Genomic DNA, 25,149 nt, shown 5'->3' with positions numbered 1-25,149 from the left:
GATAAAGAATTTAATTCTAGATCGAATATAAAACCGATAACTTTCGATTTCACGAGACCAATGTACTTTTTCTGTCGTTTTCAAAACCGATTCCGACAATGATATGATTCTATGACAACCCCGAATTTCTGATTGAATGAATCATCCAAGTTTCCTGTAATTCAAATCAATTACAAAATAGTATTGAATGATTAAATTTTTCTGCAATTCAAATCTATTACAAATACGCTTAAGTCAAAACAAAACACAAATTGAATAACAAATATATTAGCTCAATTTGGATTAAATTTTAATAAAAAAAATTTAATCATTCAAAAAATGATTGATTGAATGAATTCTGTTATATATAAATTCAATAAAGGAATTAATTATAATAAACTAGTTGATCGCCCCGGCTTCGCCCGTGCGAACTAATGTTAGTTCTTCAAGTTTCTCCAACCCACGCACACCAGCCTGTTCTTATTTATTTGCAAATAAATTATCTAAATTTGTACTGCATACTTCAAGGAGGTTTTTTATTACAGTTGGCTGGACTCACAAAAAAAAAGAACGAGTTTTACACGGAAATTTTTAATTAAAATTTAATTAATTTGAAACTCTGGAATGAATAAATTTTTAACTAAGATTTTAGTTAATTAAGTTTAAATTAAATTATTTAATTCAAAGCACTATTTCCAAAACATGACAAAACTTAAGAGTGATATCCGTAACATTAACTTGATGTGAAAAAACTTAGCCTTTTCTTTTTTATGCATTTTGGATCCTTTTCAAAGTTTAAACGATTGCGTTTAGAAACGCATGACTTTAAGTTGTTTTGCAACCGATGCCTTGGAACTTACCCCATATCTGATGACATGATTGATGACTAAGTATTTTTACCGTAGAGTGTCGTATGATCGTCATACACTTTTTATACAACTTAAAAAAAAAACTAATATTACTTGGCATGACGACATATCTTACAGTGAAAAGTAGAAAATAGTTGGTTCAAAATCCATATATATAAAAATGTATAGTAATTCATAAAATGAGAACGGCTGGGCCGATTTCTGTAAAAATTTTTTGTCAGTGGATTTTCCCTCCGGAAAAGTCGGAAAATTGGAAAAATCGAAAATCGAGTTTTTGTATGAAATTTTGAAATTTCAGTTTTGAAAACGATCGCGGAAAATGCGAAACTTTATTACTCTAAAGTTTGTCTGAAGGCTTAAAATTGGAGCGAGGCGAACTTCGCCGGGTCCGCTATTTTATTATAGAATTTGATTAATTTTTAGTACTCAATCATGTCTTGATATATATTTGAACATGTTATGGACCTTTACACCTATTAATTTTTAGCCTCTTCAGATTCTATTCGACATTTTAAATTCTTGTTATAGAAATTCTTTAAGAAATAAACAAAATTTCGTATTAAAAACATTAAGCACATTTCTAATTTTATTACACATAAATGTAAAAATGCAACATAAATATGTATATTCAATAAAATAAAATACAATGATATTAGAAAGAAGCTACACTAACGACGTCGGGAACGAGAACGGGAGCGACGACGACTACCACGTCTACGTCGACGACCTCTAGACACCCTTCTCCTAGAACGGCCATGAGGCATCATATTCGGTCGGACAGTATGCGAACGCCGGAGTTGCATTGCAAAATTGTTGGAATCATCAGTTGGTGCGGCCTGATTTTAAGAAGAACAAAAATTTAAATCTTTTTACGAATTTTTACAGTTTTAATTGGCACCCGTACTAGATCATCTGTTAATGTTATAACACCCAAGCTGTGACCCACATCCAAAGCATTATCTATGGCCTTTTGAACATTTCCATAGCATTGTTTTAGATTCTCTGACGACAAAACGCATTTAATATCTTCGCAAAGATTTTCGTAAGTGTCACCTGAAATTTAAAAATCAAATAAAATGTATTATCAGACTTGAATAGAATCTGCAACATTAAAAAACTTACATAATTCCGGCTTTTGACTGAGGCTTTCCAAAATATGTGGTAACAAAGCAGAATTTTTAAGGTCCATTGTTTAATTTTTCACTTCAATTTAATTTGTTCTTTAATAATAGTATGCCACAATAAATTGATTTAAAAAAAATGTTTCCACAGCAATTAATAATTTTATGAGTCTCAGAAAAATTATGAACAATTGATTAATACACAGAAATCAAAAGTGTTTTGATGGAATATTTTTTTTTTTGTTCGTCAATGTTTTCAAAGTAGATAATCAAGGTGGAAACTTCCATATTTTGAGATCATCAGATGAATATGAGAGCAAAGTCTAAAATTGACCAGACCTTAAATAATAAGTAAATTCTGTCTAGACTGTGGTCTATACTTACATTTTTTTTAAAAAAAGTCGTGCCATTATTTAATCTGATAAAAGTACAACTCAAATCAATTGAATATGGTATTGAAGAAATTAATGTTTTTAAAAATGGATTTTTATACCCTTCGTTATGAGTGAGTGATAAGGGTATATATAAGATTGTAATTTACACATTTTACATTTGACATATATTCTGGAGCGTTATTATTTTGGTAAACAAATATAGCCATTGTCCGTATGTATTAAAGATATATTCATACATAATATACTAACTACATGCATATAAAAGTATGTCAGAAAAAACTTATACACTTGTTCCAACAAATTATTATTTTTCTAATCACGTTAGCTTTTAAAAATATGTTAGAAATTATCTTTTCTGAATCACTCATTTTCAACGTGAAAAAAATTAAAAAAAAAATTTATAAAAATCTGAAGATTCATCGTCATACTGTTCCAAAAGCCATTAAACAATATATGGAAGACTTGAACATTGAAAGAAATCCTGGATTAGGAAGAAAAAGGTTTAACAGATATTGGCAAAAGAAGTCGAACAACTCTTTCGAAGAGCACCGAACACCGAATAAATTTATATCTATTTTATAAAAAAATACACTTGCTGTGTAATGGAGGATGAAACTTATGTACTGGCAGACTTTTCACAACTTCCGGTTCAAGATTTTTATGTGGCTGATGGACGAGGTAATGTTCAAGAACAATACTGGAAAAACAAAAAAATTCGCTAAGAAGTTTCTTGTGTGGCAAGCCATTTTAATGTTTAAAGAGAATTTTTATATTGAACGGTTTTAGTTATATTTTAATACAAGTACAAGTTTTTTCTTTAGCTCCTATATTCATTGTAGGGTTACTTTACAGTTGTTTAAAATAAAAGTGGAAGCAAATTAAATGGAATGAATTATGATATTTTAAGGTTTTTCCTTAAACTGTTAAGCGAATAGGTGATAATTTATAACATGTCAATAAAAACACAATAGCAGTGCCTTCGTACTAATCAGATTAGAAGGATTTAGTTATATCAAATGGTAAATCTATATAGGTACATACATACAAACAAATTGAAATATTGAGGTAATAAATAATTGTAATAAAATTCGGTATTTTCATACGAAAATTGTATACCTATTCAATTATTTTTTTTTATTAAAGTTCATAATAACGAAAATTGTATACAGAAAGTATGAATACCCTCACTATAATATTACTCCAGATATGCAATAATACATTTTTACTTTGTACGGGAGGTGCCATGCTCATTGTTCCTATATAGGTCAATTGTGAATCTAAACCATCCAGGGACCCACTCAAACACACACAACAAATTTCATCGAAATCGGCCCAGTCGTTAAGGAGGAGTTCAGTTACTAACACACGTACGGAAGAATTATATACATATGTATATAAAGATTTTCAAAATTCGAAAATTTTCTTTTTGAGCACATGAATATGTACTTGATTGAATTATGGAATAATTGAAACTGTTTAGGAAATTGTTTTTTCTGAAAATACAAATCCTTTTTTTATTTACGATCGGTATTTATAAATTATTTAAAACAATTGAAAAACATTTTATTTTCATATGTATTGGGTTTGTATAACACAAAACAAATAAGGCAAACAATAAATGTGAAGAAAATATAAAAAAAATAAAATTTGCACAATTAACGAAAACATATTTTGAATACTATCGTGTAAACAAGAAATACCTTTATATAAAATATATTCGAAAGATTTGTATTTTAAACTTTTGCATGTTTGCATAAAACTAACATGACATTAGTTCATTTACTTTTGACATTTATTTTCATTAATATGAGGAAATGTTTGTTTTATTTTATTAAAATACAATTGAAGAGCTTAGTTCAATAATTTGATAAGTCACAAAATCAAAATATTGAAGGAAATCAATTTAAGTTTTGTCATTAATTGGAATGTTGACCAAATGCGAGGGGTTACATATCATTGCTATCGATCAGCTGTTCCTTTTGGTTGAGGAAACATTCAGTCGCAAAGTAGGTCTGGGTTGATTAACAACTCGCGCATCATTGTAATTATTTTTTAAGTGCAATCAGGCCCGTTTTCATTTTTGCCTTCGATAATTATAGGTCGACTAGGGATTTACTTAAATCGAGTGGGATACCCTGGCTTTTTGGTTACGTAGGTACCTTGCCATTTATTTTGAGAATTCAAAATATTAAGGAAATTAAGTAACCTTTAATTCGAAGCAAACATGTTTTTTAATTATTTTTATTTTAGAATGCAAGAATTGAAAAAACAATAAACACATACATACATAAATACATAAATAATTACAAAATTAGTATTTTTAAATTAAACGTCAGATGGAATACGGTTAAAAAAAAAAACAAAGTTGAAAACATTTTCGATATTGCCCAGCAAAAATAAATTGAAGTTGTTCAAGAAGAATGTATATTTTCATGAGTTCTTTAGTACTTATTTACTCAAATTCATTACATGTAATTAATTGTAGTTTTGAATTAAATTCACTTTTGCTAAGTTTTCATTTAACTTCAATTTAACTATTATTGAGACTATACTTTTGACAGAATCATAAGTTCATTAATTATAGGTAACTACTTATTCTATCGTTTGAAAATTCTTTTAATAAAGTCTTTTGTTATAGGTACAAAATTTAAAATTTTTCAAATACCTATTTCTGTTAAAAATTAAAAGTGTAATATTTGTTGTTTAAATATACATACATAGCTACACGCGTACAAATTTGTGTTTTATTATAAAAATGCCACACTTCTTACTGATAAAATAATTCGTATTTATTTCCATTATGCGACGTCTCTGTATAATTTGTAAATAATTTTTAATAATTTGTAACGGCAACAAGCCAAGCCGTCTTTCATTCATGCTCTCTTATTCATTTTGCATATGCTAATATTTTACGTTCTCTTACATATATTTTTTTCCCATACACTTTCTTTTCCGCTCTCTTACTAAGACGGTGTGTGTTTGTTTCAATTCCACATGTCACAATTAAGTACAACAAAACTTTTAGTGTAAAAAGCACACACAACATACTACACACATTTATAAACTTTCATGTCGCCTGATGTGTGTTTTTATATCGGGGCGGTTTTTGTTGTTGCTGTTGTTATATACACAATTCCTTTTCATTTAACATCATCACATCATCTGTTGTTGCAGTTTTTTTTTTATATTATTATTGTGTACATTTTCGTTTTTGCCTGTGTTTGTAGCTTTTCTCGTATTCTGCTTCTTCTTGTTTAGCGTAGTGACACGACAACGTTCTGTTCCGAGTAGATTTTCAGACCAATTTTATAGTGGGTTAAATGTGCGCTAACATTAGCAGTTTTAAATTAGTCTTCATTGACAGTTCAAAACGAATAGACGTTTAACATTTTGAGGATCTACCTACAATTCCTAAAATCGCTATTCACATTTTGAAGCTGAAGTTCTGTGAGGACTACTTACATACATATTAATAATTCCATTTAAAAACGGATTATAGCTACATATATAACACAAAATAAATATTATTATTGCATATTTGAAATATTTAAACTATAACAAACAACAAAAGTAACGGAATTTTATTAAAAAACCGCTACAAGAAATATAAAAACAAAATAAAAGTGTTAAAATAAACTCAATAAAAGAAAATAAAAAACAAATCAAGTGAAAAACTTAAATCACAAAAGAAACTCTAAAAAACAAAAGAAAATTTCAAAATCAATAAATTTGTTTTTGGAAATTTACAACGTCATAAATTGGAATCTTGTTGAAGTTTAATTTGTTAAATTAACTGAACCTTGTGCTTTACTTTACTGGACCTACGGTATAGCACTCTTTAGTTAGTTTTTCGTGCTGAATAACTACAACAACCCCAACAAATAGAATAATCAAGCAACCTTTAAGGACTTTGCCAACAACAGCAAGAAAAGAAAAAAGTTTCTGAATTTCATAAAAGTCGCCTGATTTTAAGGTATGTATTCATATAAATGTGTTTCACACTCATTCATACATGTACACAAGTAAATGTGTGTGTGTGTTTAAGAGAGAGTGTGTGTGTGTGAATTTCTGTGTGTATGCCTTTGCCTTAGTAGGTCCTTTGAGGAAAACATCTGATATTATGACATTTAGGTGTGTCCTTGCAAAAACAACCATTTTAGTTTAGCTTAAAGAAAACAATAATTAAAAATGTACGCAAACCCGGTGTAAAAGTAAATATTTGCTAATGATTCCTTCCGTCTTTCCATTTAGTTTATTTGTTTTCCAATATTGGGCAAATATCCACCACCACCACCTGTTTTACGTTGTACCTATGTTGTTGAAAACTAGTAATTTTATTTTTCCATTTACAATAAATGTATTTTTGGTCGAGTAATCAATATAATTGTTATTAATAATTGTTAGTGGTGGCATGATGTTATGGAAAGGTGGAGAATCTAATGGTTTTGTGTACTCTCTTTTTTTAACCAATAGTATTAAGTTTTCAGCTTAAATTTGTAGAGAAATAAATCGATTTTTGTTTTTTGATTCAAAACAACTTTTTATATAGTTTATAACCGATTTGAGGTTATTTTCAATCTTAATTTTTTGTTAGCGGGAAGTTTTTATATATACCTACTTCTATAAAAATAATGATAAAAATCGGAAGATTAAATTTCAATTCAATATTTATTTATTTAGTTTATTTTTTAAAAAATCATAAACAATGTTGAAATTTATTAAAATTTACATTAACAATTTGTTTTATAAACCTTTAATAGGTACATTTAAAAACTGTTTATGAATATGGGGATGAGTTTTCAATACTGTTTGAAACATTTATTATGATGTTTTTATTTAACTTTTGGTTTGTGAAATTTGACATTCACGCTTACTTACAACTGATGAAAATGCAATATTATTTTTGAAAATTTGAAATTAAATTCGATCTCATGCTCGACAAATTTTAAAGCTGTTAAAATATTCTATAGATTATGAATAAAACTTGATAACAATGCAATATTATGTTCAAAAATTTTAACTTATGTAGGTACGAAATTTTTTAAAAAAATTATAAATCATGAATTTTTACTTTCCAATTTCGAAAATAAAAATTTAAAAAAAAAAAAATTCAAAATGTTTATTATTTTTTAAATATTTTCAATGTACATATAGGCCTGTTACAGAATTTCATACCGACCGAAAGTGGAATTAATTCCGTATTTTTCTTCTTCAGAAAGTTTTCAAAGTTGAATTGATATTCGTTTGTAATTACATACCTGTTTTTCTAAAATTTTTAATAAATTTCTGCACTAAAAGCTTCACTTAAAATCTGTCAAATTAAAATCAGAAATACAGAATTATTAAATATTTTTGGAATTAATTACACGGAATCTGAAGAACCTAAAACGAAATCGAAAGTACTCTAGGTATTGAAATGATTTATTTGTTTATATTTTATAAGATTAATTGTTATTAGTCATTCAAAAATATGTTTAGTTTCCTAATCAGTATGTTTATTAAATAACTAATAAATAAATTATCTTAATCAGTTAAATTTTATATTGAGTACACTTGAAAAACTCGTGTGCTGTTTTACCCCCAGCTAGGCCGAATCTCTACAGTGGGCGTAATGGACTAAGCAAGCAGGAATGGTACACATTTAAATTCAATACAGTAAAATGGAAATAGGCTCATTAAAATTTAACTTAAAAACTCTAAAACTCTCTAAAATTGCAATATTTGGCCCCATGGGCTTTGAATTTATGAAAATAATAAAAATTGCTTACACTTTGAATATTTCTTGAAAGCTATTCATTTTAAATATTTTATACCTAGTTTATGGAAAAAATTCAGTTAAGGACTGATTAAATTTGTATGTTTTTGTATGAAAACCATTAAAAAATTATATTTGTGTTCATTAACTATGTACCTAAGTATATTTAAATTGAAATTAGATTTCTATATTCTGGTATATTAATAATGATTAATATATACCTATTTTAAAAAAATATTCATAATAATAAAAATTTATTCATCATGAATCTTTATTTTTCTTACTTATTTTCTAAGAATGTAAAAATTTCCTAATAAAACTGGTTTGTTGTGAAAATTTTACACAACTTTTAAATAGAATCAATTACTCCATTCTAAAAATTTTCAAATTAACAGTGTTTAATAAGAAATTTAGCAAATTAGGTATAAAGAAATTTGAGTTAGCAAACACTTTTCATGTAAATTCTAAATTGTATAGCAACAGAAACTCATTATATAATAATATACATATACTATTTGGTAAAATATTTCTAAAATTAATAAACATAACACGGTTGGCTCTATTTCATTTTTTAATTAGAAAATAAAAAAATAAAGCAACAATTATAAATCAAGCCAAAATAAATTTAAATTGTGGCTGATGTAATCTTATCAGTGTTTTTTTCCCTAATTTTTAAACTAAAATATTTACAGTGGAAAAATATTACCAAGATTGTAAAAGTTTTGTTTATTTTTTTGAAAGAAGAACTTAAATATTTGTTTTGTGAATTTTGTTAACAAAATTTAACTAAATTATCCTTTATAAGTTTGTATTACTTTTTATAGCTCATTTGCTATCGCTTTTTTATATTTAGTTGCTAGTAAGGTTTCTTCTTGTGTCCATTCTTGTAATAGTTTTTGTTTATTATTATTTATAGGACTTCTTGATTATAGAAAACTAATTAATCTAAATAATAGCAATAGGATGCCTTATAAATGTCTTTAATTAATTAATTAATGGGTTTCCTTGCACAATGTCAGCCAATATTACTAAATTAATTTATCTCTATTAACCCTTACTCAACCGCTTACTATACTAAACGAATACTCGTTACAATCAATATGTATTCGAAACTTGACCAACAATATTTCTATGAATTAAAGGTGGCGTGATTTTAAAATGATGATGCTTTAAAGAGAAATTGAAAAAAGTATTTCAAAATATTTTACTTTTAAATTTTTATAATGATTACTGGAAAAAAAAGAAATAACAAATACATACAGAAAATAAGCCACCACCAAGTTAAGCCATTGAACTTTTGTTTTATTTTGTTATTTTGCTTTTTTTATTTTTTTTTTGCCATTACAAAACTAACAACTAAATTTTATTAAAAACAGAAAAAGTTTACGAAGATGGCAAAGTAAAAGCTAAGAAAATTAAAAATAAAACAGAAGACAAAAACTGTTTTTAAAATAAAATAACAATAATGACTTTAAAAAAACAATTGCCATAAAATTATGTTAAATTCAAACTGTAAACAACGAGTTATAGACGAGCGAATACGGTTTTCAGTTGATATAGAAATTTCAAAAGTTAAAAGAGTTTAAATCTGGTTTAAAATGACACGCTTAACAAATGAGAACAATGATCATTAGAATTTTATTTCACATTCATAAAAATGTAAGGAACTGATTCAGAAACAAGACCAGAAAACAATTTTTAACTTTTTGTATGAAAATCTCTTAAGTTTCCAAATAATTTTTGAATGTTCTTTATAAAAAAAAATTTAAAATTGTTTTCCGTTAGTGTTTCTAGATCGGCGCTAAACCACATTCTTAGACCTATAATTGCTTTATAGTTTAAGAATCATAATCAATCAATTGTTCGTTTTACTAATTGGTCAATTTTGTTTAGAACAAATAAATAAAGTTTGTTCAGTTGTTGATTTTTATTCTGAGGAGTTTTGTTTGACTGAACTAAGTTTATGAACGATTCCTCTATTAATGTTTTTGCTGAAAATTTGGCCTAATAGGTATTAACTGGATTTTTAATAATGAAGTAAACAAAAAGGAACTTAATACAATTCAAACCATTTTATGCTATTTAAAAGTATTTTCAAAAGAACAGTTTCAAACAAGGAGACTAAACAGCTTCACACTGTTTATTTTACCGAATTATTTAATTTAACTATAATAACCAAACTCTATTTTAAACTTAAAAATTTATGAATTACTTTTACCCTTTCTCTTTTGCCTCTAAGGAATGAGATCAGTCGATCACATAAGAAATAAAACATCGTAACTTTTTTTGCAAAACTAAAAATTTACCAGACTAAGACTTAAGCGGTCTTAGTACTTGAATAGTAAGTGTATTATTTGCTTAATAAGTAGGTACATTTGCACTTAATTTTAGTACATTTGTTAATTTTTAAACTATCCCCCTTCTTTACTTAACATTTAATATAGATTTGATCGATTTGCAAGACACGCATCCCCTCTATAACGTGGCCAATACAAAACAAATGTGGTTGCTATCCAATATTGGGAGAATCTTTATAAATTTCTCTACCCAAAACAGCAACAAATCGCCCACAATATTCATATCTATGTTTTTGATTTAGAATACTATCACCTCATCAGATTGTTGTTAATTTTTTTTTCTTTTTTGTATTTATATTTTAAAATCATACGATTTTTTTTCGTCTTTTTTTGTTAAAATAAAACAAATCTATACTCAAACTTAAATAATGCTCTCTATATTTGCTATAACTCTCTTTAAAAGTTGAATTCTCGAAAATAAACAAATAATTTTATTTAGAAATGTGAAAAAAAGCTAGAAAAAAACGTGTGTAGCTACATTTGTTATAGAGTAGTGTTGCTACTGGCTTGAATGCGAAAAACAAACCGCAAACAAAAAGTTTGCTTTGCATACATATAATTTGTGTGATCGTACGATTTGTGTCAATCACGCTCCAAACGTATGTACTGGTGTATAAATGATCATATGTATTAAATTGTGTATTTTGCTTCTTTTCTTTTTTAATAGGTATAAACAAAATAAAAACATGATTTTATAATTTTATTAGTCCTACATTTCTTAATTTCCTATGCTTTCTTTTGTACAATTAAAGTTTAATTAATTTATGTAAATTAAGCAGACATATACTGAGGTAGATGGTAGGTAGGTACTCGTAATTTTCTTTTATGTTGTTATTTTTGTTAAGCTTATTTAAAATTTTAATTAATTAATACATTTGAACTTCAATTTGAACAGCAAATTGTCATGCGTCATATGTCAAATTATAATAAAAATCAATAAACATTAAATTTATAATGGAATTATTTTCCCTTTTTGTTTTTTTTTTTGCATGTGCATAAATATTGTAGATGTTTATAAAAGTCTTTAATGCCGTTTGGTAATTCCTTTAATAATATATTCATTCATTCACGTTGTATTAAAAACGAAAGATATTTTTGTATTTTTTTTTATATTTTTTGTTTTCCATGACGTAATTTCATATCGCCTGATATGCCGGCAAAGAAACGCCAAACAATAATTCTAAACGTGTTTTCCCTCAGTAATTTGATAAAAAAAAAACAAAAGAATAAAGCTCTTTTTTTGCCACACATTTCAAAGCGGGGATGGCAAACTAAGTGCTGTTTTCAATTTTTAAAAAAATGTTCTTTAAAGTAGAACAAAATCTTAGTCGAAACAAAAAATTTGAAAATTTTCATAAAGAAAAAGAAATAACTGAGTAAGACGAATGCATTAATTGAATTAAGCATTTAAGGGAAATATTAACAAATTATTTCATTAATTTAATAATATTTTCATTAAATTATGGTGATAACCTCAGATAACTTACAAAGATCTTAAATTGATATCAATAGTGTTAAGAATTATAATAAATGGCAGAGATGTGACTTTTTTTAAAGGATAGTCTATTTTTTGCTACAAAAATCAATTTGTGAAAGGAAAACTCCTCAAAATTTAGTGTCATTTAGATGATTTATTATGTTCTTCGAATTAGATTGGATTAACAAACAATTGACAATTTGATTTAGCATCATGCGTTTGTCAATAGAAAGCAAATTGACAAAAACCGTAGATGACTTACAAAGATATTTTTGAATGGTATCTATAATGTCGACTTGAGGAAGAAAGCTTCCTGAAGATTGAGTGTCATTTACAAACTCCTACTCAAATTGATTCAAAATTATTTTTTTTTTTTTTGCAAAAATTATCTTGATTTTTAACACATTTTTGTTTCTTGTATTACTAAGGGCCTGATTAAATTTTTATCTTAAAAATCACTTAGTTTTCAAATAATTTATCACATACCTACGATGATAATTGTCAAACGATACGTAATTGTCAAAACCCTAACTCTTGCAACAAGAAAATACATGATGATAGTCACTGTTTTTTGTTTTTGTATAAGACATATGATTGTTGTTATTTTAGTTTGATCAGAGTATCACGTCTCTGGTTTTTCATACAAAAATTTTAAAAATTTTCTGGTCGAAAATCGAATATTTATCTTTTTTGAATTACAAATATCTCCATGTGGAAGGAAGCCTCCTGGAACCTGTCATTTGCTACATATAATACAAAAAGCTGTTAGAAAAATGACCGGAAAACTATTTTTAAATTGTTGTAGGTATGAAAATTACTCAGTTTTCAAATAATTTTTAAGTGTTTTTCATACAAAAATTTTAAAATTGTTTTCTGAATCAGGATTGGTTTAAATTTATATATTTGCCACATAATAAAATAGCCATCCCTGATTCGAACAGATCTTTTACTGTATTTATTTTTATGTACCTATGTAGCTCTTAAAAATATATAAATTTTTTATTTATTTTATTTTGCGTGTTCAGCTACAGAATAATGTAGAATTTTAATTTTTGAAAGCATTTGAAAGTGAATGAAGAATACATTAATTAGGTACATACATACAAATTTAATTAAAATGCCAGGAAAAGTTTTTTCTAAATAATAAAGTTAAAAATGTTGATACCTATAAACAAATTGTATAGCTTATCTGCAAATAGTTTATTTTTTTAATTCATAACGCTCTCTTCATTAACATTCTGTCTCTTTACCTATGCCTTGCTCTTCTCATTTAAATGTTTGCATTAATAATAATACTTATCAGTTGGCATAAATAAATAACTGTTTGATCAAGAGGTGTCATTACTTTAAACAAAACAAAAAAAAACTACACTCATCCATACTTATAAAATCTATTATTTACATACATACATACCTATGTGTATTTATTAATCATACGAGGAGTTTCTTTTCCATTGCTCACATTGAACTTGAAAATATTTTTAATCACGCCACCTTATCTCTCACTATTTTGATTTTTTTTTTCAAGAGAAATTAACCAACTAATGCAAAAAAAGTAACTGTATAAATATAGAATGATGATAAGTGTGTGAGTTTGATTTAAACTGTAGCGATCCTCAGTTTAATGCTATCTATGAGCAATTGGTAACACACAGATGTTAAAATTTTGATTTGTAGATTTTTGTTAAATCTGATTAGTAGTAAATTCCCTTATAAGTATGAAATATTATTGAAAATATACTTATCGCCAAGTTCGTAGCTATAATTTAAATAAAATATTGTCTTAATCGTAGACTGGTAACCAATATTTTGCATTGATAACGTATGATATTTATTCACTTATACTAGGTACTGGTTATTACAAATAATAGTGAACAAATTTTCCATAAAATGTTGAAAAAAGTTTTGCACCATATCTCAGAATTTTAAAAATAAATATTCCTTTAAAAACTTAATTAGTAATTACGACTACATACATAAATAACGGTTGACAACAAAACAATGGAAACATTTCCCAATATTCAATTAATATTTCAAAATCTTTTATTTAATATTTCAAAATCTTTTATTTATTTTATTAAAGAATCATTCGTCTTCTTTGCAATATTTTGCCATTTGGATAAAGCTTCCTTCGTGGTATAATTTTGATAGGTTTTGTATGGGATTGACATATTGTCATTGGATTGTAAACACTCGGTTACAAGCCTAGTTGTGTCCATTGTTTTTTCAATGCTAAGAAGTATAACTATTTCAAATTGAATTAATATTTGTTTTCTTCATTCAATTTGCTTTTGTTATTATCATTTACAAAAGGATTTGAAAAAAATTATCTAAAATAGGTATCTAAAAATAAGAAAAATTTTATTAAGCTACCTATTTTGTAATGGATTTGAATTAAAGAAAACTTGAACGATTCAATAAGGAATTAATTCCATAAAGAATGATTTATCTTAGGAATGAATTCAATACGTTTGAGTACTAATGAATTAAGCATATGCATTAATTCGTAATGAATTCTTTAATGGAGTGATTAAGACATACAATTTAATTTTAAGGATTGAATTAAGCTTTTTAATAGGTACCCAATAAGCATTTTTACTGGAATTCAAGTTGAAAGCAAGTATAATTCAAGCCTTGAATTATAGGCAAGCAATTGAATTATATACATTTTAATTCAATAGTATTTTCCAGTAAAAAGGAAACATATAAATTCAAACCATTTAAAAAATATTAAATTTTTCAAATATTTTTCAAGTTTAAAACATAATTTGCATTCAAGTCAAATTCCAACAAAACGTTCAAGTGCTTGAATTTTTGGGGCTTATTGGGTATATTTTTAAATTTCATACCTATTTGAACTTTAAAAACTCAACAAACACCACACTTTTTTTAAAAACTATAGAGTATTTCAAAGTCGCATATTGACAAAACACTTTATCGTTAATTCTTTTATTTATTTTATTTTCTGCACACTTGAAATTCATTGCAAAGCAATGAGTAAACAAAAAAACACTCACAAGCAACAACAAACTGAACCGGCATCGTTTACAAACTAAAAATCATGCCATACAAATTTGCCACTACATAAAAAACCTACAACACAATAGTTTTACAAACACAACATAATATCCGTACTATTCCATATCTTCATATGTACAGATAATACATAATTTTATATATATAAGTATATACATCCATCCATACGTACATATGTATAAAGAAAGCCATAACATTGAAGTTAGCCCAAAAATCACCTGATTTTCACAATGTATACTAACGTTTCAATTCCGGCTACTTCACATGAAACAAAAGCACAAAGAGAAAATAAACAAAAACATAACAACACAAAGATATAAGAAACAAAACTGAACTTAAAATATTTAAGAGCAAATCTCTCTCAATATGTATTAAAACTAATTACAAAAGAGAAAAAGCTTTTATTTTAACCCATTTAATGATGGTAGTGCATGATTCGAACCAACAAAAACTGTTAGGAATATTTGAAACATATAACTACATAATAAATATGTAAAACATACATACCTATGTAGGTGTACAGAAAATAAACTACATATGTATGTATTTTTAATTAATAAAGAAATATTTAATTACTCCTCTACACTCTACAACTTTTAAATACATATAAATTATGAAAAAGATAAAACAAAAACTAATAATTATTTTTCTTTTATTTATTGCAGCTTTTTTTCAAACTGTTGAAATCCGAGAATAAGATTCATTCTGTACAAACTGTTCACCAAACGCAACAACATTCAGTCAATAGCCAAAATAACGTTAATTCATCATCATCGCCATCTCTGCAAAAATCTGGTAACAAAGGCAAATCTGCAAATCGTCGTAAAAAGAGACGCAATAAACAGCAACGAAATTCTACGCCAACGCAACAGGATATCCAACTGCAACAAAACGAACAAACTGATCAGATAGTAGTGGTAGTTAAAGAGACAAACGCAAACAGCAACACATCTCTATTGTCATCGACTACAGCAGCATTCAACGCAACCAATTCAAATTCAATTAATTCAAACGACGCAACTAATCATCTAATCAACAATATGCCTGCCCGTTTTGCTGATGATGTTATAAATGAGAGCGCCGACCGTAATGTCCCCCATGACCATCTGCAGGGACGTTTCGGTGCGCGTTCAAGCGGAGCCATGACTACCAGTGATATTGCTATTACTGGTTTCTCTGGCCGTCTGCCCGAGAGTTCCAACATCGATGAGTTCAAGAAGAATCTCTTCGAAGGTGTGGACATGGTAAATGATGATCCCAGAAGATGGGAAAAAGGCTTGTACGGTTTGCCCGATCGCATTGGTAAAATCAAGGATGAAGATTTGGAACATTTCGATCAGCAATTCTTTAGTGTACATCAAAAGCAGGCCGAATGCATGGATCCCCAAATGAGAATGCTATTGGAGTGTACTTACGAGGCTATTATTGATTCCGGTGTTAATCCCTCGGAAATCAGAGGTTCACGCACTGGTGTATACATTGGTGTTTCGGCTTCGGAAACCGAACAATATTGGACTGCCGACCAAGATCGTGTCAATGGTTATGGTTTGACCGGTTGCGCCAGAGCTATGTTTGCCAATCGTGTTTCCTATACTTTTGACTTCAAAGGACCCAGTTACAGTGTTGACACCGCTTGTTCCAGTTCTTTGTATGCCTTGGAACAGGCCTTCTCCGACATGCAAGCCGGCAAATGTGATTCGGCTGTCGTTGCTGGTTTAGGTGTTATTTTGAAGCCCACCATGTCTTTGCAATTCAAGCGTCTTAACATGTTGAGTCCCGATGGTATGTGCAAAGCATTCGACGAGTCTGGAAATGGCTATGTTAGATCCGATGGTTGTGTGGTCATCTTTTTGCAAAAGACCAGCCAATCCAAGCGTGTTTATGCCACCGTCTTGAATGTTCGTACCAACACTGACGGTTACAAGGAAATGGGCATTACTTATCCCGATGGCAAAATGCAAAACCGTTTGATTAGAGAAACCTATGAAGAAATCAACTTGGATCCCAACGATGTGGTCTATGTTGAAGCTCACGGCACTGGTACTAAAGTAGGCGACCCTCAAGAAGTCAACTCTATAACTGATTTCTTCTGCAAGAATCGTCAAACTCCTTTGCTCATTGGCTCAGTCAAGTCCAATATGGGTCACTCCGAACCCGCTTCTGGTGTTTGTTCGATTGCCAAGGTATTGATTGCCATGGAAGAAGGTGTTATTCCCGCCAATTTGCATTACCAAAGTCCCAATCCTGATCTATACGGTTTAATGGATGGCCGCTTGAAGGTGGTTGACAAGAATCTTCCCTGGGAAGGTGGTATTGTTGGTATCAACTCATTCGGTTTTGGCGGTGCCAATGCCCACGTTATTCTGAAGTCCAATCCTAAGCCCAAGGCTATTACTCCTACTGTAGGACCACCAAAAATGGTCGTTTGTTCCGGTCGTACTTTCGATGCTGTCCAAGAGCTGTTGGAAGATGCTACAGCCCACAGAGATGATGATGAATACTTGGCTTTGATCAACGACATCCACTCCAAGAACATCCCTCTCCACTACTACCGTGGCTATTGCGTTATGGACACCAAGGGTTCGTTGCAACGTGAGGTCGTTGAATTCAATGATGAGAATCGTCCCGTTTGGTATATTTACTCCGGCATGGGCAGTCAATGGGCCAGTATGGCTAAGGATCTAATGCATTTTGAAGTTTTTGCCAACTCTATCCACAGATGTGCTGAGGCTTTAAGACCAGAAGGCATTGATTTGGTCGATGTTTTAACCAGATCCACCGAACAAAGTTTCGACAACATTTTGAACTCCTTCATTTCGATCGCTGCTATGCAAATTGCTTTGACCGATCTTCTAACTTCGCTCAATATCAAACCTGATGGCATTGTGGGCCATTCCGTAGGTGAATTAGGTTGTGCTTATGCCGATGGCTGCTTTACACCCGAACAAACTGTGTTGGCTGCTTACTGGAGAGGCAAAAGCATTCAAGATACCAAATTGCCCCCCGGCAAAATGGCTGCTATTGGTTTAGACTGGGAAGAAGCACACAAACGTATGCCCGCTGATTGTTTCCCTGTTTGCCACAACAGTGGCGATAACTGCACCATTTCTGGCCCAGAAGCATCGATTGACGCTTTGGTTGCCCAACTCTCCTCAGAAGGTATCTTTGCTAAGGCCGTCAAATCATCTGGTTACGCTTTCCACAGCAAATATATCGCTGATGCTGGACCAAAATTGCGCAAGAGCTTGGAGAAAATCATTCCCAATGCCAAGAACCGTACAAGCAGATGGATTAGTACCAGTATTCCCGAATCCGCATGGAATACACCTGTAGCTAAACAATCTTCGGCTGCTTATCACGTGAACAATTTACTTTCGCCAGTTTTGTTCTACGAGGCTTTACAACATATCCCCCAGAACGCTATTGCTATTGAGATTGCTCCCACCGGTTTATTGCAAGCCATTCTCAAGAGAGCTTTGGGCCCCGAAGCCACCAATGTCAGTTTGGTGAAACGCGGCCATGAGAACAATGTTGAATTTTTGTTGATGAACATTGGTAAAATTTATGCTGCCGGTTCCCAACCTCAGGTATTGACTATGTTCAAACCAATTTCATATCCCGTGGGCCGTGGTACCCCTATGTTGAATTCCAAGGTCGGCTGGGATCATTCGCAAAAATGGATTGTTCCCAAATATGGCAAAGAAACAACTTCGGGCGAAACTATCATCGAAATCAATTTGGGCAAAGAAGACGACACCTTCTTGGCTGGACACACCATTGATGGTAGAATTTTATTCCCAGCTACTGGTTACATGACCTTGGCCTGGATGACCTTTGCCAAGATGAAGGGCATGGAATTTGAAAAGTGCCCCGTTGTTATGGAAAATATCGTATTCCACAGAGCTACCATCCTAAACAAGGAAGGTGTGGTCAAATTCGGTCTTAACTTCTTCGATGGCACCGGCAACTTTGAAATCTGCGAGGGTGGCAGTTTAGCTGTTTCCGGTAAAATTTCCATTCCCGAAGACATTGAAAGAGAAGAATTGCCATTGGACGGTTTGACAGCCAGTACTTTGGGCAAAGAATTGAACACTAATGACGTCTACAAGGAGTTGAGACTTCGTGGCTACGATTACTCCGGCATTTTCAGAGGCATTGTTAAATCCGATACCGTGGCCAATGCCGGCCAATTGCAATGGGTAGGCAACTGGATCAGTTTTATGGATACTATGCTGCAATTCAGTATCTTAAGCAAGAACTTGAGAGAATTGTACTTGCCTACTCGTATTGAGAAGGCCGTTCTTAACCCAACTAAACATTTGGAGGAAATGTCGAAAATGTCTGCAGAATATCTAACACAGAACGGTGTACCCGTTTATATGTATGGCGATATTAATGTCATCAAGAGTGGTGGTGTCGAGATGAGAGGATTGAAAGCCTCATTGGCCTCAAAGAGACCTGGCACCCAAAATCCCCCTACCTTGGAACGTTACACTTTCGTACCCAACGTCAACCATGCTGAATTACATGAAAACTCCGAAAAATCCCGCTTGCAAGCCTTGACAGTGGCTCTCCACACAATCATTGAAAACTCGCAGGGCGCCATCAAAATCAAGGGTGTTGAATTGGCTAATGGCCGCAATCCTGATGTCCTCATGGCTGCAAAATTGCTACAAATCATTGAAGGAGAACCCACTATTACCGCTGATATCGCTGTTGCAACTTATAACAACAACGAGGAGACTATTGCCTCAACTTTAGGTGCCGAATCGGGTGTACGCATTATATCCAAAAATATTCTTGAAGAACCGGTAGAGCAGAACTGTCATTTCCTTTATGCTTTGGATGTTTTGTCGAGACCTGATACTATGATTTTGGAAAACAGCAAGGCCACCATTAAAGATAATGGTTTCCTCATCTTTGAAGAGTCTACCACATCATACAACAAGTCTGGTCGTGCATTGTTGAACAAGTCCGGTTTAACCGTTGTGACTGAGCAAGTTATTGGAGGCTCCCATATTTTGGTAATGGCACGCAAACCTGTTGACTTGAAGCTACGTGAAGCTGTCGTAGTCCAAGTCACCGAAACCAACTTCAACTGGTTGGATGACCTTAAAGAAGCTTTGGCTAAGGCTGCCGAAATTGAACGTTACGTCTATGTTGTTTGCCAAGGAGAAGAACTATTCGGTGCTATTGGTTTTATGAACTGTATTAAAAATGAAAATGGTGGAAAATTGGCACGCTTGGTCTTTATTCAAGATAAGAACGCTGAAAAATTCTCGCTCACCAGTAAATTGTATGCAGAACAATTGTCCAAGGATCTTATTACCAACGTTTTGAAGAACTCCACCTTTGGCACTTTCCGTCACTTGAAGTTGGAGACTGATGTGGCCACTTTGCAAGTTGAGCATGCTTATGTCAATGCTCTAACAAAGGGTGATCTTGCTTCGCTGAAATGGATTGAAGCCCCCCAGATTAACGCTGGCTTGTTGGATGACAAATCGGAATTGTGCACTGTTTACTATGCTCCCATTAACTTCCGTGACGTCATGTTGTCCTCAGGCAAACTTTCAGCCGATGCTTTGCCCGGTGATTTGGCCCAACAGGACTGTGTCTTGGGTTTGGAGTTTGCTGGTCGCGATTCTAAGGGTCGCAGAATTATGGCTATGGTGCCCGCCAAATCTATGGCTACCACCTGCGTGGCCTCCAAGAATATGATGTGGGAGATACCCGACAACTGGACTATGGAAGAAGCCTCAACTGTACCCTGTGTTTATGCCACCGTCTACTACGCTTTGTTGGTGCGCGGTCAAATGAAGAAGGGAGAAAAGATCTTGATTCACGCCGGTTCTGGTGGTGTGGGTCAATCGGCCATTTCCATTGCCTTGCATCATGGCTTGACTGTCTTCACCACCGTTGGCAGCAAGGAAAAGAGAGAATTCTTGAAGAAACGTTTCCCTCAACTCAAGGACAGCCATATTGGCAACTCTCGTGACTGCTCATTCGAGCAAATGATTATGCGTGAAACCCAAGGCCGCGGTGTAGATTTGGTCTTGAACTCTTTGGCCGAAGAAAAACTTCAAGCTTCCGTACGCTGCTTGGGCTTGAATGGCCGTTTCCTTGAAATCGGAAAATTCGATTTGAGCAACAACTCGCCTTTGGGCATGTCCGTGTTCCTCAAGAACACCTCATTCCATGGTATTCTTTTGGACAGTGTCATGGAAGGTGAAGAGGCCATGCAAAACCAAGTTGTAAACTTGGTGGCTGAAGGCATCAAGTCAGGCGCCGTCAGACCTTTGCCCACTTCAGTTTTCAACGAACATCAAGTTGAGTCCGCTTTCCGTTTCATGGCTTCCGGCAAACACATCGGCAAAGTTGTCGTCAAGGTCAGAGATGAAGAGGATGGTCGTAAAACGGTAAAACCCACAGCTCGTTTGGTTAATGCCATACCTCGTACCTACATGCATCCCGAAAAGAGCTACATCATCGTTGGTGGTTTGGGCGGTTTTGGTCTCGAACTTACCAACTGGTTGGTTACCAGAGGAGCCAAATATCTAGTACTCACCTCCAGATCCGGCGTTAAGACTGGCTATCAATCCCTTATGATCAGAAGATGGCAACAGCGAGGTGTCAAGGTGTTGGTAGACACCAGCGATGTAACCAGTGCCAAGGGCTGCCAACAACTGCTAGAAAATGCCAACAAATTGGCTTTAGTAGGCGGTATTTTCAATTTGGCTGCTGTACTTAGAGATGCCCTGCTCGAAGATCAAACCGTTAAAGATTTCGAAACTGTCTGCGAATCAAAGGTACAAGGCACCAAATACTTGGATCAATTCTCCAGAGCCATGTGCTCCGAACTCGATTACTTTGTCTGCTTCTCAAGTGTGTCTTGCGGTCGTGGTAATATTGGTCAAACTAATTACGGTCTGGCCAACTCTGCCATGGAGCGTATCTGTGAATTGAGACAGGCCAGCGGATTCCCTGGCTTGGCCATACAATGGGGTGCTATTGGTGACACTGGTTTGGTTATTGAAAATCTGGGCGACAACGATACAGTTATTGGAGGAACTTTGCCACAAAGAATGACCTCATGCCTACAAACTATTGACTTCTTCCTGCAACAGCCCCACCCTGTCTTGGCTTCTATGGTAGTGGCCGAGAAACGCAAATCCGACCAAGCCGGAGGTGTCAGTTTAATTGCCTGTGTTGCCAACATTTTGGGCTTAAGAGACACCAAGAATGTACAAGATTCAGCTTCTTTGGCTGATTTGGGTATGGATTCCCTAATGGGCGCCGAAATCAAACAAACCTTGGAGCGTAACTTTGACATTGTAATGTCTCCCCAAGAAATCAGACAGTTGACATTCGGTCAATTGAAACAACTTAGTGGTGGTGTCGAAGGCAACGAAGCTGCCGCCTCTCCTGCATCTCCAGTCCACAGAACACCCAGCCCAAGTCCATTTGGTGATGGCACCCAGGTGGTATTCACCACAGAACTTATGCCCACTCAAGCTATCGTACGCCTACAATCTGCTGCTCCTGCCGACTCCAAGAAACGTCCTCTCTTCGTGGTCTCCCCCATAGAAGGTTTTGCCGATGCTCTTAAACAATTGGCCTCCCGTTTGGATTGTCCCGTCTACGGTCTACAGTGTACTGCTGAAGCCAATCTCGATTCCATCGACACCTTGGCCGATTTCTATTTGCAACAAATACGCACTGTCCAACCTAAGGGTCCCTATGCCATTGCCGGCTACTCGTTCGGTGCTCTAGTGGCCTTCGTCATGGTGCTCCACTTGGAGAACCTCAAGGAAAAGGCCCGTCTAGTTATGTTAGACGGTGCCCCCAAGTATGTCAACTGGTATACCACCAGCTTTAAGCAACGCTTGAATACTTCCGATGATCAAAATGAAGCCTACGGTTTGGCCTACTTCGGTATGGTTGTGGCCAATATCGATTACAGTTTGGTAGCCAAGGTGTTGCTGAATATACCAACATGGGAGACCAAGGTAGCTAAATGTGCGGAAATCGTTGCTGCCGAAATTAACCAGCCAACAGATTTGGTAAGTTTTATTTTGAATTCTAAATACAAATGATGACAAAGATCATTTTTAAAAATCAAAATTCGAATTAACAAAATTTCTTTGTATTTTTTTTTTCTTACAGATTGTACAAGCTGCTACATCATTCTACAAGAAGTTGCTGGCTGCCGATAAATACGTACCCTCCACCAAAGTGTCGTGCGATGTTACTCTAGTCAAACCCACTGAAAACTATGCCAAATTAGAAAAAGACTATGGTCTTAATGAGGTAAATATCGATATACTTTTTTTTATCCATAACAAGTAAACAAATTACTAATATATTGCTGTTTCCGCTTTTCAGGTCTGTCAGAAATCTGTGAATGTTTTGACCGTTGAAGGCAACCATCGTACGTTCTTGGTGGAAGAAAAGTCATTGCAAAAGATAGAGAGCATATTGAATAATATCATCAATTAAAATTAAATCCACACAACAACACAAACAGCCAACAAAACTGAGAAAATTTCTATTTTCGAAATTTTTCTTTAACCTCAAACTTAACATTAATTTTCATTAAGAAAACAAACAAACGCACATTTCATGTCATGTCATTTCATACATTTATTCATTCATTTAAGGCATAAACCAAATTTTAGAATATGTATTTGCATTCCACACATAATAATTATGGGTTAAATTGCAAATTGTTAACAAAATTAAAAAAAAGAAAAACATCACATACATATGTATAATTATAATATTGTTAAAGGAATCGTTCGTTTTATCACACCAGCAAACAACTACAAAAATGCACATTAAATGTTCATTTTTTTATATAGTTTTCTTTTGCACTTAACAAAAATCTTACTTAGTTTAGTAGTCTACCTCTTTCTAAACGTTTTGTAACTTGTTATCTACACCATTGATGAGTGCTTGTTTAGGTTGTGCTTTTCATGTAGGTCCAACTTTTGATTACAACTTAAACGACCATTCATCGGTGGTATCTTTAAAAAGATATCGTTTATATTTCATTAATTTGTTAATATACCGCTTTCTTGGTATATTATAACACATTTACAAACACATTCCTTAAACAATCTAACCACCAACCAAACAAATAATCTACTATACGTTTAATAATTATAAGTTTTTTTATAATCTACCAAATAATTTAAATTTAATATCGTTTTGTGATTACTTTTAGTTGATTTTTTTTTTATATTTTTATAGTTTCTCAAAAATCCTTACTAATTTTAAGTTGTTCTATTTCTTTTTTTGATTCGTATAATATTATATTTTCCACATTTTTGATAATTTAATAAAAATTTAAAACAAATTTCAACGTAAAAATAAAATAAAAAAAAATAACATAATAAATGTATGTATATTTAGATATTTTGCACTAAACATTTTTAAATTGATATTATTATTATTATATATTGTGAAAATTATTCAAATAAGTGGATATATAACTATATACGTTTATGTATGTAAAGAAATAATATTCAAAAATGAATTTATTAACAAAACAAAAAGAAACAAAACAAAGAATTAATTATAAATGTATACTATATATTTATAGAAATAAAAATAAAGGAAATTTAAAAAAAAAACCATTGAATTTGTTTTAATTTAATATTACTGCATTTACGAACGCACCCTAATTAAGCCTATGGAATAATTCATAATGAAAAGTTTCTGCTTATATATTGGCCATTTAAGATGATCTAAAAGATATGCAGTGAGTTACAATCAAGGTTTGTTACAGTAACCGCTAAGCAACTGTTACTCTTAAAATACCATTTCAGCTCAAATAACGTTACCGAAATAACTTCAATTAAAGATACCGCTAAAATACAGTCACTGATGTAATCGTAAATATCGTTACCACTAAATACCGTTAACGATATTCTATAAATAAAATAATAATGCTGGATTGATTCAAAAAACTATTCAATTCATAAAACAGGTAGAACTTGTAAAACTACTATCCAAGTAAATTTAATAGCTAGAGAGTTTAAAAGATTTACAAAAATTACACCCCGGGAGTATATCATATTTCTAAACAAAAACGTACTGTTCATATACAATCTGCCAAAGAGCATTTAAACCGGTCTCTTTGCGAATGGACAAAGTGAAAG

The 25,149-nt window shown here is 32.0% G+C and overlaps 2 protein-coding genes across 2 annotated transcripts; one reads left to right on the top strand and one right to left on the bottom strand.

The window, feature by feature from the left end:
• Nucleotides 1-1,400: 1,400 nt before the first annotated feature.
• On the bottom strand, nt 1,401-2,160 carry LOC135952491 (uncharacterized). Its single transcript, XM_065502452.1, has 3 exons — nt 1,971-2,160; nt 1,753-1,901; nt 1,401-1,684 (listed from the first exon to the last, which is right to left on the bottom strand). The coding sequence occupies exons 1-3, from the start codon at nt 2,035-2,037 to the stop codon at nt 1,517-1,519; spliced, it is 384 nt and encodes a 127-aa protein (XP_065358524.1). The 5' UTR covers nt 2,038-2,160; the 3' UTR covers nt 1,401-1,516.
• Nucleotides 2,161-5,657: 3,497 nt separating this feature from the next.
• On the top strand, nt 5,658-24,621 carry FASN1 (Fatty acid synthase 1). The gene is made up of 4 exons (XM_065502572.1): nt 5,658-6,337; nt 15,655-23,049; nt 23,153-23,296; nt 23,372-24,621. Exons 2-4 carry the CDS (start codon nt 16,030-16,032, stop codon nt 23,483-23,485), a joined length of 7,278 nt encoding a protein of 2,425 aa, XP_065358644.1. The 5' UTR covers nt 5,658-6,337; nt 15,655-16,029; the 3' UTR covers nt 23,486-24,621.
• The last annotated feature ends 528 nt before the right edge of the window (nt 24,622-25,149 follow it).

This window comes from Calliphora vicina, chromosome 2 (genome assembly GCF_958450345.1).
Source record: "Calliphora vicina chromosome 2, idCalVici1.1, whole genome shotgun sequence".
In the NCBI taxonomy this organism is placed as follows: Eukaryota; Metazoa; Arthropoda; class Insecta; order Diptera; family Calliphoridae; genus Calliphora; species Calliphora vicina.
This window is presented reverse-complemented; position numbering and strand designations above follow the sequence as displayed.